Raw genomic sequence first — 15,000 nt, forward strand, 5'->3', positions numbered from 1 at the left:
AGTTATTGCCAAAAGGACGGTTCTATTTCTCCATAGTTAAGTATACTTTGGGAGTGAGGGTAACGAGGTGCCCTCCGGCCGAGTGCATCACTGACAGCTATCGGCAGCTGTTGAGCCATGGGCCCCGGGTCTCTTTGGCACAAGATACAGTTAGGGCACGAGCGAGACCTTGTCAGGACGCACGAGGTTCTCATTCAGCAGGGCCATAAATCAGAATTGTTCTGTGGACATGACCCTCAGCTCTGATGATGGAACTTTATTTTATAAGAGTAAACGACTTATTCCATATCTAATTTTAAAATTTGGTAATATCACAAGAGTTCCATTGTTAAACATTTATCACAATATTTGTAAAGTAAATTAATCCCTAATCACATAGAATCACAAGCTCTAATATCATATGATTAATAATAATTAATAACAGTAATATACATATCTGGAAAGGAAGACACCATCCAGTTGAGGGTCAGAATGTCCACATATGCTGTTCAGACAACCTCGCACGGACAGCTAGTTGGCTGGGGTCAAATTACCACAGAATATGAGCCAGAGTCTCTGTACTTGTGTGAGTCCCTGGTAATGAAAGGTTATGAATAACAATTTGAAAAGATCTACTGTATACAATATGATATGTGCCTATGATTTCTGTCTCGTGGTTACCATCATTGCTTGTCACAATGCAGCATCAACAGCCAATGTCTTACAGTCTGTGAAGGGCACATCTCCCAACACTCTTAAATCATGCAGGTACCAAAGCCAGTCTAACTGGCCTCCAAACAGGTAACAAAAGGAACACACACGCACAATACTTGATACTTTCCAGGTACAAACACTGCAGGAATAATGAAGGGCCTTTGGTGAAAAAGGGACATTCAAAAGGTCCATATTTTTAATCAATCAACTGACTAAAACCTAGATCTTCGTTAAAACACATTACAAGAGAATAAACTTATTTCTCCATTTGCCGCTGGCTGTAACTCTAGTAGCCAGGTCATAAACACTCTCCTGGGACATCCCCGTGTCCACGAAAGTTTTGATTTTGTCTGCAGCGGGTGACCACCGTAGGGTTGCGTATTTTAGAGACTACCGTCGTGATACCCACAGGCAGCTCACCCTACCACAGAGGGGATGCCCTTCACCTTTAATATCCTATCACAGGCAGTTCAAGCACACTGGGGTCCCCTGCATTCTACCCTGTACAATATTGCCTCGAGACATAATTCCATATGAAAATAGTTTCCCCAACAACTAAAGTGTTTCAACAAAGCATCCAACTTTGAGCTGATATGCTTCTCAAATCACAATCGAAGAGGCAACATCACAGCATAAAACAAAGAAATTTCTTGCACACTTTCATTGCCACAGTGGCGGGAGACCTCTCATGTCTTGCTTAAGTGATATAACTGTAGCACAATTAATAGAAAAAATACTACTCGAGAAAAAAAAAAAAAACAAGACATTAATTTCTAATGTTTAGAATAAATGAATCAAGATTGAGCTTGAAATTGATGGACTAAAAATAAGAAAAAAGTTCAAAAAAAAAAAAAAAAAATAAAAGTCATTTTTACTCTAGTACAAATATATATTATATTTGAATGTTGACTTCAACACTTAAGAAATAAAAACAAAACAATACCAATTTCTAAACAATATTAACAAATCTCTTTGAAAAAATTATATACACATTTTTTACTACCATAATCCCATCTATCAACAACATATGTCCTTCACTGAACCCCTGTCCGGGAATTAACTCAGGGCAGAAGTGCAAATTCACTATATAATTAATCCAATCACAGCACTCAGCAAACCATGAACCATCAAAATATCACATGACCAGAAGTCTTTCACTACAGGTAACATAAAGGTAGGTGGCAATATTACGCCCACTGACCAGAAGGAGAGTGTGGGCAGCAAGCAGTGTTTGTTAACCAGGGGAGAATCACTCTAGAAGAAGCCAGTGCTGTCAGGGGACCCCTTGCCACCAGTATATGTTCAAGAGGAAGATTCGTCAATTTACATGGTTACACCACATACAGTACAAAATATCCCCAATTACAAATTTCTCTTTTTTTTTATTTATTTATTTTGGAATGAAATCCATCATATAAATAGTAATCCAATTTGACAATGACTAGAACAAATACTAATAAGTGAATTGTTCAGTAATAATCACAGGCCAAATCCATCGCCTCCAGTTAGTCGCACTGATACCAAACGGAGTTACCAGCGAATACAGCAGCGAAGAGCCGCATCTCTGGCTCGGGCCGCAGTATACCACAGTCACGTGACCAATCCTGGTATTCTAGCTGGCAACTTGGGATTTCTAAACTCTGATTATAACAAAGAATGGCCCTAACTTTGGTTTTTTCTCTCTTTCGGCGAGATGTAAAAAGTCTTGGAACAAGATCCTGAGGCGATCTCTCACAAATCTTTACCGCACTTTTATTCTATTATTTTTTTTTTCCTTTATACTCACAGTGCTTGGCATCATTCAACGAAAATTACAAGGTAAGGAATGCACTATGATCCTGATCTCCCAAACCACCAGCTTAGCCGAGCAACGTGGGGACAAGCGGCCCGCCCGTATCCTACCTGTCTATCATCTACAAGGAAAACGGATCATAGAGTAACAACTACAAATGATGGCAGTTTAAAAGGAGGGATCATATCTGATATGTTGTGGAAACACTATTAAAATGAGCCCTGGCTGCCCACACATGACTGCTCTGGTAGGAATTTACCACATGGCTATAAAGCTTTTCAAATTACTTACTTATATTTATGATATCTACAGTTAGGTAAATAACCCCATACCATATTTAAATTGCTGATATTTTGTTAATGTATGAACTAATTCTGAGAATCAGTTGGCAATTTATATTTCTTCACCCTTTATCATTCTTCTAATGATAACTGATTTGGGAAAAAAACATAAAAAAACAGTCCTTTAGAAAAGTAACATGACTAAGGTTACCTTAACCTAAAAGGAAGCTCAGTGGTACAGAGAATGTGCTCGTGCATGAAAATCTACATATATAAAATATTCCTATCGGGAAAATCTGCTCTACTCCATATAAGGATGTAGTGTGTGGGTACTACATCAACCAGGGCAGCGTCTTGTGTGGGCAGCCGTGAAATAACCGGCAGTGCTGCCTGGTTAGGATACCAACTCTTTGAAAGCAGAACTGAACACATTGTAGCTGTCTCAGCGCCACAGCTAAGAGCACAGCTGCCAGCTACACGATAAGCTCATTCTTCGTTGTTCATTTCCATTACAAAAAAACTTATTCAGTCAGTTATTATGAGACATCATTGTGGAAGAATTTTTTTTTTTTTTTAAGTTGTGAGCAGAGTTGGATTGGTAAAATCAGACACTGTCAAAGCAGTGCCAGAGGATGCTGACAAAGCACATGAAGAGATCATAGTAAGTATGAAGCTTTTCATCTGCAAGTCACGCATCTCGCTTTAAGCCAGAGATGTGACCGGGATCATCTCCCAGCCATGAATTTAGGTCTATGAAGTCTCATTTTTTCTGGACTAACTCTGACAGTTATAAGCCAGTAACAAGTAGTTAAAAGCTTTCTAAATGAAGGCATGCATGCCTTGCCTTTGGCTAACAAACTTCAATCTTAACACTGCTTTGTGCATTATCTAATCTTGCAGTCTAATTCATACTTATTGTGCAGCTGGAAGCTACAGTTGTGAGCAAAGTTTGCCCTTATGCCAATGGCATATCACATCTTAGTACAGCCACCTACTTGTCATAACAATCATTTACACAGATAATGGTACAAATAACATAGGTCTTACATCAAGGTCAACATTAACAGCATATAAGCTAACAATGTCTTGATATTTATACAGGTAAAACTACCCCTGACCCTGTAGCCAGAAGGCGGGCATTGAGACCCCCAGGGCAGAGTCAAACTGGCCGCTGCACCCACAACACAGGCGGCCCTCACACCTGCACAGGACATTATTCAACACAAACATGTGCTCACACTTTAAGCAATGCAAATATCAACATTATGTAAAAACCACAAATGTTAGAAAGGTGAAACTTTACATAGCTTGTGCCGTCAGCCTCAAGTATGCACAGGGCTTCCACTGAACTTGAATAATAATGACACTGATAAAGACCACCTGATTTGTATACTGTTAAAATGGATGTCTGAAGTCGTACTTTTTTTATGCTATTGATCTCACTGTATCTGCTTCGGTACTATAAATCTTTAAATATTTAAAACGCTTTGTCAGTCATTGTACTTTCCTAAGGTAAACTGCAGAGATGGAGTGTACTGAGCATACATAATATATACCTGACGATAACACTGTCATTTTTACTGAAGCCCCGAGGAGGAAGCCCTGTGGTCCCTGCCATGGGGGTTCCAATCGTATACATGGTGAGTGAAGCAGTTCTGTCTCCTCTGAGCGTTCTGCCCACCAGACATACATTCTTTGTCGCATCATTTTACCTAGCTAACCGTCTCCTGCGCTTGCATACACTAAATCACAGCCCGGACCGATATCAACATTAACAAGAGTCTGCCTGCCAACGATGCCATGGTGCCAGAGGCTACGTTACCATCTGGGTCAATGTCAATTTTACTTACGGTCAATCGTAGTCAAGAGATTGGAAAAAAGAGAGAGAAAGTGAGGAATCACTACCGCAAAATACCATACATAAGATCCACAGCCATGAGAAGGAATGCGACCAATGGGTACATAACGCGACTGTAGCCCTCCTGTTCATGGGATGGTTGGCAGGCACAGCTCAAGGGGTGAGGCTCAATACATTCTGAATTCACTCACAGATTTATATAATGCCAATACATCACTACGCAACAGAAGACATTGAGCATTAAGTGTTGCTTCAGTAAGGCTTGTTTCCATAATGTTGTGAAGGGGAAATGAAGCCTTATCAAACCAGTTCAAATGCTCGCCATAGCAGATTTTGCCGTCACATATAAAAATGAAAATAATAGAAAATACACATCACAATTTAAGGTACTCTCATGGGGCTTTCTCTAGATTAATTTATGTCAACAGTAGCAGGTATGTCTTTATAATAAGTTTGGTGAACATGTCCTACTGTATACTGTATCACACAGATACAAACACAGGTTTGTGACAAAACATTTGAACTATCTCCCTATCTTGGAATAAAAGAGGAAATTTCTTAGTCTAATCAAATGGGTCACTATTGACAAAGGCCAGTTTGAAGTATCATATACATATCATAGGCATCATTTGTCAACAAAGATATGGCAACTACTAATAATTATAAAAAAGATACAGGATTTTATGATATGTCTTGCATTTCAATTTGGATATGAAGTATGATATGTAGCATGTATTCACATATATTGTAATGATATGTAATTTGGTCTGTAATCTTCAAGATATTGTTTTGCTTAACAGTATTTATAAATGTGACATCCCATATACAAAAGTTAACTCTATAATCCATAAGATCATACCCACCCTTTCCCTCTTATACAAAAAAGGTAAAAAAAAAAAAAAAAAAATCGAAAATAGAAAATAAAACAAGCAACAAACAAGCCCCTCCTTCAAAGCATCACTCACTTACAAAAAGAAAAAGTTTACAAAATAAGCCTCACCCCTAACTTGGCTTTGTAGCAGAAAGGGAATGAAAAGAAAAACTGATGAACCTGCCTTACCTTAAGAAAGTCCAAACATTAAAATACAACTTCTTTGGTGAAGTTCTTTTTTTTTTATCCTCCTAACTTGGCAAATAATTATTAAAATTAAAATAGCTAGTACTATAACATCACTTATAAGAACCAACAAAAGGGTGGCACTGGGTTCGCGTATCTTCTACTCCCTAATATGAGATCTCACTGATCAACCAAACTCCCTTAGTATAATAACAGATGATGAGCGTGGAAAGGTTGTAACCATAATAACAACTGCTAGTGATAATCCCTAGTTTAACGGACTGTGAATCCAAGGCAAAGCTGTGAAAGAAAAAGGAAAGCATGACTGGGAAATGTGCGGAATTTAGTCTTTTTTTTCGCAGGCCACGAAATCCACTCGTTATCAAGGACCCCAAGAACAGCACATCTATACGCACGCGGTCTCACGTCTTTTTTTTTTTTCCTTCGAGAGCGGGGAATTAAAAAATTATGAGCCATCGGCTAGTACTGTCTTTGGGGCTTTTAAAACTCATCGACTGTGGGACAAACTATTAACTGTAAGTGCCCGTGAGCAACACAACACACCCTGTGAAAGCATAACTTAAATACAAAATTCTTGACTATTGGCTAAAGAAAAAAAACTATGTGATAGTTCTAATTTGGAGACATCTGGAATAAACAAATAACCTAACAGTTTGTTATCTAAACTTGGGGAGTTTGGTCTTCTCAATATAAAAACTATCTGTGAGAAGCACTTGATGACTCTATGAGCATGTCCAACACATAAATTATGGCGTAAAAGAAATTGGGAGCATTCCATTTGCCAAAAAAGAAAAAAAAAAGAAAATTATAACAAAAATATTTAAAACAAAAAAAGAAAAGAAATAAAAACAACTGAAATGAGGACTGAAAATATAGGAATAAAGATTTTTTTTTTTTAAATGGAGTAAAACCCATGGGCTGAGTTTACCCTCAAAAGTCTCCATACTTCCCAGCGTTCCAGTGTAATTCCATATTGCACGCACGAGTCTAGGTTTGAGTACCTAGTTTAGGTAGAAAAAAAAAATCCTCCTACAAACAGATGACAGACCTTCGTGCATGTTTTATCACACACTGGTACTTTTCACTTGATTATTGACGTAACAATAGCTTGGGGATATATGAAGTCTGTTAGGCAAACACTCCAACTATGGTATTATTGCAGTAAAATGGTATTGAACATGGGGTTGTAATGGTAAGCTGTCTGTCCAGTTGAGCCGTTGCTATTGTATCATTCCTGCCATCGAGATGCTTTTTAAGGAATTAACATTGAAGCCGGAATTCTTTCAGATGGTGTGGAAATGCATATTGGCAACAAAACAATTAGTATAACCAACAGTTACTTAATTAAAGCCTCTATCATCACAGCACATTAGCCATCATTTTTTTATATTGCTACCTATATGATATGATTCCTTCAGAGACATGGCACTGCAGCTCTGGTCATCTGGGGGAGTGGGGTGGCTCCTTGACACAGCCCCTGGGGGGGACTGTGGGGACGGGGTCTTGTGCTCACGCAGCCCCACAGACGAGGGGTTGGATGTTGGGGGGGTTCGCCCCGGACCCCCACTCGCTCCCTCCTGCTGCTGCAGCCGCATCTCATAGTCCACTTCCGCCATCTCCGAACTGCACTCATTTTCCGAGTCGGGCTCTGGGGGATTATTTTCCGTCGACTGATCCAAGTCTGTGTGGGGGTCGTTGTGGGGCCCGCCTGAGCCCTGCTGGTCACTATAGTGTCCTACCAAATCTGGGTATATGGCAGGAAGGCTGCTACCCCCGCCCCCACCAGCCCCCAGCCCTGACGATGCTCCGACACCTGATACATCCTCTCGGACGTGTACTTTCATGTGGATTTTCACCTGGAAATTGAAGGAAGGGGATCAGATAACGCTGGACTCTGAAACCCATGCTCGCACATTAAGATATTCTATGATATGTCTATTTCCTTTTTCTTTATTCACAACTTTATTGATGCTGAGGATTAGGAATGGTTGAGCATATCGTGTGTTAATACAATTGCTATCTATTGTTATGTGTTCAGCTTGCATGCGTCATGAAATGAAAACTTATGAAATACAACTTTGTATGGAGCTTATAACCTACTGAATAAGGCATTTATTAATATTTCATGAAGTAAAACTGTTCAAATGTTGTTAATGCTATATTCTATTCTACAAATTCACTTTAAATATTATTAATGAACATTTTGTTGTCTTTTTGCATGACGTGAAATCTGCAATACACAAACTATTTCCACATCTGTTATCTGACCACATTTTCATCATAGACAAAGCTGATTCATAACTGATTATGGAAGAATTTCAGATTAGAACTTGTCACATCCCTACATCACAACACCTTATATCACAACCTATTTCTTACTATGGTTTCATGATTATGAAAAAAAAATATATATATACTTTGCTTAATAATATGGTCAAACAACATGGACAGCTTAAGGAAGTACAAGTACGTCCCAGGAGGGTAGACTTAAGCAAATCATCACTACTACTAACCTGTTGGCTCTGGATAAACCCCCTGCCACAGATTTTACACTTGTATGGTCTTTCTCCTGTGTGGATCCTGATGTGAGTCTTTAGATGGTCCTTCCTTTTGAATTTGCGTGAACAATACTGACACTTGTGGATGCGTGTCTCGCTACCTGGTGTATTCAGTCTCTCCAGCCTTCGTAGAGGGTCACTTATTGGGAACATTCTCTGTAGGGCCCAAAGAAATAATAGCCGTGATAAAATCTTTCAACCACAGTCATTCCAACAACAACAAAAATCCCCTATCCTTTTCTTTTTAATGTGGATGATATCCTTAACAAGCAATGCATTTATTTCTTGTGAGTTTAAATGAATCTCAAAGGCCTTTGTGAAGGACTCATTTCTTTTAATTTACTTTATTATAAGAATGCAATATGTACTTTATCAATGATTACATGATTATTTTACTACTTAAGAAAGCTATACAAAATCTTAAAACCACATAGCTAATTGAAAATATCCACCATTATTTCACAATACACAGTACACTTTTTAATTTTTTAATCCCATGAAACGAACTAAAAAAAGGAACCCAACAAGACAAAAATTCTTCCCAAACAGTACAACCAATTCTGACCACAATCCCTCCCCTCCCCCCTTCCTTCCTTAAAATGAAAAACCCTTCCTGTCTCTCAACTCCCCTTCATCAAGACTTATATACATACCCCATATGGTTGGGAACTTGCCGTCGGGTGACCTTCATGCCCCAGGAAGTTGAAGATGCCAGGAGGGAGATATGGGTGTCGAGGGGCATCACCCAACGATAGGGGCGATACGTCCCCCACTGCCACAGGAGCATCCCAACTGTTGCCTCCTAAATCTTGCTTCACACGCTGCAGCAGCAAATTGCTCTCATATTTCTGATCCAAACACCATCATGCTCTATTATCATGATGTACTTTTTATTTGAGTTTAATATTATCATCATTGGTGTTATTGTCATTGTTATTGTTATTTCTATGATCATTTTTATTACTATTATTATTGTTATTATGATTAAGTATGTTGCCTATATGAATGTGTTTTTTTTTTAAATGAATAGTGACTTAATTATTATCATTATTTTAAATTCTAACGAATATAAATATTGAAGTGAATCTTACTGAAAAATGTATCATCTTATGATAATAGAGATGGGAATTTTGGATCTAATATTCCTTATGCATAAGTATATATACATATACATGTTATATATATATATATATATATATATATATATATATATATATATATATATATATATAATATATATATATATATATATATATATAATATAATATATATATAATATATGTATATGTATATATATATATGTATATATAAACATATATATATATATAATATATATATATATATATATATATATATATATATATAATATATATATAATATATATATATATAGGTATTTTACAATACTCTTAGTTTTGTTTGACATAATATGATTTAAGAATTTTGTCTGATGGCATGGCATTAACCCATTGATGTAAGGGACATGTAATATCAACTGCAGTTTTGTTTCATATTCTTTTTTTTACGTACAGATGGTTCCACAGCCACTTAGTCAGTAAAGGTGTCAATTAGCAGACCTACTTGACCTAAATCTTTATGGAAAAAAAGTTTTTATTTCCATCACTATTATTCTTGTCACTTTTACCAAAATTACTGTTAATTTTCTTACAACATTCATATAATAATTATAGTAAATAAGCATTTTTTTCCCCCAAAATTATCGACTTCATCTGTCTATGCCGTTCCTCCAAATGACATTAACAGATGAGGTCAGGGATACCTGCTAATTAGCTCCTTGATGACTAAGCTTTTGTGGACTCATTTATGTGTAAAAAATAAAACAAAACTACTGTGGATTTTGCATGTATACATCCACTCCAATAGTGTCATTGGCCTAACCACTGAATCACATTATGAACGATACTCTGACCACACTTGCAATATTAAGTAAGATATAATTACGTTAAATGAATCATCTTAATAAAACATAAGTTAGATGTTACTACGGACTTTTAGTTATGGATATACCATAGCAAAGATTACAGGATTCAGGATTCGTTATGTTTTACATATTATGAAATTTAAAATCTGCACAAAAACAGATGAAGAGTGACTGGCGACACTTACCAACTGCGACTGGTAGGGCGATCTTGGCAAAGCACTTTGGCATTTATTGTGTTCTTCCGATCTGTTCACATCTGCCTCACTGACAGCCAAGAGCGAAGAACTGGGTGCCGATGCGAGATCGTATGGCGGCCGATGGGGTAGCATGGGGTATGGGTGGTACTCCGGCGGCATGTGGGGATGCTGGGGGCCTGTCGGTCTCGTGGCCACTGCTACTGCTGCTGCCAGCGCTGAGGCCTCCACGGAAGGGTGTCGAGGAGGGGGAGGGTCTGGGGCGCTGGGGTGGGTGGGCAACCGCGAGTGGGTTGAGGTGCCTCCTAAGGGGGGCAGCTTGGGGTTGACCAAGGGCGGGGGGTTGGGGGAATGGGGTTCGCTAATGGGGGTGGCACATTTGGTGGGGGGGCCAGTGCTGGGGGAGGGGGAGGACGAGGCACAGTGACCTCCCTGATCCCCTACGGGAGACGATGGCCGGGAATTGGTTGGCTCTAAGTCCGCAAGCCCCCGAACCTGGAAGGAAGATGCATTTCACTGTTTGTTCTCGTGATCGGAAAATAAATTCATAGAAAAAAAAAGGAAGTTGTCCTTCTAACTTGCCAAAGAGCCATTTCATTTTTGATTGATTATAAAAAAAAAGAAAAAGATATAGCAATATGGAAAAAAATGTCCTTCTAACTCGCAATGGAGGAGGAGCTGTTTCAATCCTTACATAGGAAAAAAAAAAGGTGTGTCTATAAATGTACCAAAAAAAAAAAGACCCCTTTTCTCTCGAGTTTCAAATTTCATGATTCGGTGACTCGAAAACTGGTATTATAATGGAAAGAAAAAATAACACACGATGCAAAAATCTAATGCTGACAAATGACGTTATAATCCCTAGCAATACAATAACTAATGAAAATCCCTTCATGTTTTTCCTTTTCATCATTCTGGCGTTACATTACATCAGGTAGAGTGATTATATAAATCCTGTTCCCTGCTCGTCCATTACGCGTATTATATCTGATTAATAATAAATATCCTTCTGTGATATCATATTCTAATGGAGAAATCTGATTCTTTAGAATAGGAATTCATTAAATACATGTAAGGTTTCCTAAAATCGCACTCGCTTTATCTACTTGCAATCTGACAGTTACAATGGAAAAATAAATGTACAGAACACTAAATATAATGTACTAGAAAGGGAAACTCGGTGTTCGAGTCAATAATTCACTCTAGTCTACAATCGCTATCATTTTTTATCTATATCTTGTCTCTATACATTCATAACTCATTTATATATATATATATATATATATATATATATATATATATATATATTATAATATATATATATATATATATAATATATATATATATATATATATATATATATATATATATGTATATATATGTATATATATATATGTATTTATATATGTATTTATATATGTATGTATATATATATATAAATATACATATGTATGTATATATGTATATATATATATATGTATATATATATATATATATATATATATATATATATATATATATATACATCTTATTACCCTTTATTCATTCTCTCCCATGAATCCAAAACATTTTTTTTTCCTTTTTTTCATGTAATTCTTTACCAAAACGTAATCAACAAAAACCTCACCTACAAAACTTCCTCTACATACATTCCTTCAACGAGAACCAACACCACCTTTCTCAAATACAAAACTGACTTTACCTGAAGTGAGTTCGCGACACGAAGTATGCGCTGGATCTGATCATGACTGACGGACACCTCCCCGCGGTACATGTAGGTTAGTAGCGCCTCGCACTCATCCCCGCTAACATCTTTCAGGAAGATAATAGGGTGTTGATGGGCAGGGTGGCGTGCAAACAAACCCTGTGGGAGAAAGAGAGAGAGAGACATCGATCAGTTGACTAACGCCCATTACTTGGAGTGTTCTGTAATGAAATAAACAGCAAATTCGATGTACTGATGTGCTGTAAGAAAGGTAAGGCATAATTTTTTTCTTATATTGATTAAACACTGTATTAAACATTGTACTTTAGGAAACATTTTCTCAAACATTTTACCTCTCTCACATTATTCTTTTGTAGCTTTTTTTATTTATCGTCCTGAACCATAAGCAAGAGATATTAATCAATGTATGAGTAACACGATATGAGCCCCGACCTAGAGGTACAGCTGCAGAAGGGAACGTACATTGCACAAGTGATGCACGAGTTGTGGGAACCATATACAAGTACCTCTAATTATGAAGCATGGTAAATGTCACAAGCATATTTTAACATGCATATTAACAGACGTTAAAAATGTGATAAATGCATCCTATTGGCTATACTGCATATGACGATATGCATGTAAAAAAAAAAAAATAAACATTTCTGATAGTTGTACACAACGGTACGACCTTAATATTCTTCAAAGCTGCCATACTAAAACGAGAGGGGGACAGATGTTCCCTCAAACATGGCAGCCAGTGACTCACCGCTGAACCTCCAAGTGACGTGCAGTTATTTTGTAGAAAATAAATGGTTTGCGATGATTAAAAAAAATAACAATTAATGTAAATAAGTGAGAGCGAGAGAGGAGAGAAGGGAAATATATATAGAGAGATAGATAACGAAAGGGAAAGAAGAGCATAAAAAATAAATAAGGAAAGAGATATGAACAGAAGTAGGAGAAAGAAAATTCTACGTAAAAGGAGGAAAATATAGGTATGTTTGCCGCGGCGAAAAGAAAGTTTTGTTACATCGACCGGAATGCTGTCAAACCAGATAATTATTTTCCTTTTTTTTCCTTTTTTTTCTTTTCCACCTCATCGTTTTATAACTTGGGGGAAAAATACATGACGTTAAGATTAACAAGATTAACGTTACGCACAGCGAAAATGCTTTGAGTTCAGCTGAACAGGGTATACATATTGTCCAAAGAAGAGGGCGAATAAATTTTCCTATTCGACAGGCTACAGGAATGGATGGTGGGGGTGGGGATACGGGGGTGGAGGTGGGGATGAGGGGGGAGGGAGGACGAATGGGGACTCCATCGCAAGGACTGTGGGAGGGAGCCAGATGGAAGGGGAGGGGGGGAGGGGGGAAGGAGAGGAGAGGGTACTGACAGCCCTCATGCCTCTGTCCATATATGTGGCCACCTTTACGACATACCCACACCCACACCGTCTCCCCCCCCCTATCCCCCCTCCATCCCCCTTCCTACAGTCTCCCCCTCCCCCGCCCCATCCCCCTCCTTACTATCTCCCCTTCTCCCCTCCCCCCTCCCCCCATCCCCTCCTGAGTGAAGTCGCCCTCTCTACCTCCACCATCACTGCTTGCCTTGACTTCCCTTCTTGAATAACTTCGTCTACTTGATTTCCTGGCCAGCTGATGATGATCCTGTCTAACCTGACGTGTCTACTCGACCTATCTACCTACCCACCGCTCGACTGGAGACTGGAGACTTTTAATTAAGATCTACTCGTGTGCTTGCATTCTCTAGAAACATCTACTTGCTTTGCATCTCTTTTGCCTGGCAGGCGTGTCTCACCCTATGCTTGCCTGACCTAGCCTGCTTCTTCTGCTTGCATGACCTGTCTTTTTTTTTCTCCCTTCTGCTAGCCTGCTTCGCGTGTCTATTATGCTTGCATGACCTGCCTGCCTGCTGTTGCATGCATGACTTTCCAGCCTGTCGTTTGCATGGTCAACCCGCCGACAGTTACATGCATGATACTGTAGCTTGTCGCTGTCCCTTTTCCTACGTGCATAATGGCCTGTCCTTAAGCATTATAATGTACTGTAATCTACTCTTCATGATGTAATTTATAAGGAACGACTGTTTGGTCCATTTTGATCCGTCGTTTCTTGGCCGTAAGATGGTGATGAGTGTGAGGATGATAATAAAAAATATATATATAATATAATAAAAAAATATATATATATATATAATTGTAATGATAATGACGATGATAGTAATAATAGTAGTAAAAATAATAATAATAAAAAAAAATAAGATAGTGAAATCACTACAGCGCTTATGAATCTCAAGACAACAACAAAAGACAAATAAATAGGAGGAAAGAGAAGATTAAAACATAAATGAAAAAAAAAAAAAACATAGAGAAGCGAGGGAGAGAGAGAAAGAGAAAGAGAAAGAGAGAGAGAGAGAGAGAGAGAGAGAGAGAGAGAGAGAGAGAGAGAGAGAGAGAGAAAGAGAGAGAGAGAGAGAGAGAGAGAGAGAGAGAGAGAGAGAGAGAGAGAGAGAGAGAGAGAGAGAGAGACAAAAAGAGAGAAAGAGAAAGAAAGAAAGAAATTTCGAAAGAAAGAAAGAAAGAAAGATAGAGAGAGAAAGACAAAGAGAGGGGGAGTGGGGGTGAAACAGGAAAAAAAAGAAAGAAAGAAAGAAAGAAAAAAAAAAACGGAAAACGTAGACCAATCATACATATCCTTGACGCGCCGTTCTCTCGGAGGCTTAAACCACCACTGATCTTTAAGCCTGTCAGATGAACTACATGATTTTCTTTTTTCTTTTTTTTTTCTTCTTTTTCTTCGTCTATTTCTCTGCCTGTGTGTCTCTGTCTCTCTATCTATCTCTGCTTTTCCTAGTGTATTCTCTCTCTATATAGC

The 15,000-nt window shown here is 38.1% G+C and overlaps 1 protein-coding gene across 22 annotated transcripts in view; it reads right to left on the reverse strand.

Moving 5' to 3' along the window:
• LOC122251209 (uncharacterized) overlaps nt 1–15,000 on the reverse strand; it is a 121,956-nt gene that overhangs the window by 1,024 nt on the left and 105,932 nt on the right. For 13 of the 22 annotated variants that reach the window (XM_086554480.1, XM_086554476.1, XM_086554483.1 and 10 more), the window contains 5 exons: nt 12,098–12,259; nt 10,387–10,890; nt 8,913–9,108; nt 8,216–8,424; nt 1–7,558 (listed from right to left, as the gene is read on the reverse strand). The exon at nt 1–7,558 is cut by the window's left edge and continues 1,024 nt beyond it. In XM_086554480.1, coding sequence (XP_086410606.1) covers nt 7,079–7,558; nt 8,216–8,424; nt 8,913–9,108; nt 10,387–10,890; nt 12,098–12,259 — 1,551 coding nt within the window. In that variant the 3' untranslated portion in view covers nt 1–7,078. The remainder of the gene's footprint in view (nt 7,559–8,215; nt 8,425–8,912; nt 9,109–10,386; nt 10,891–12,097; nt 12,260–15,000) is intronic. The other 9 variants (XM_086554489.1, XM_086554481.1, XM_086554490.1 and 6 more) reach the window with 3 other exon arrangements.

This window comes from Penaeus japonicus, unplaced genomic scaffold (genome assembly GCF_977035675.1).
Source record: "Penaeus japonicus unplaced genomic scaffold, GWHDUDI00000001_assembly GWHDUDI00000029, whole genome shotgun sequence".
NCBI classification, from domain to species: Eukaryota; Metazoa; Arthropoda; class Malacostraca; order Decapoda; family Penaeidae; genus Penaeus; species Penaeus japonicus.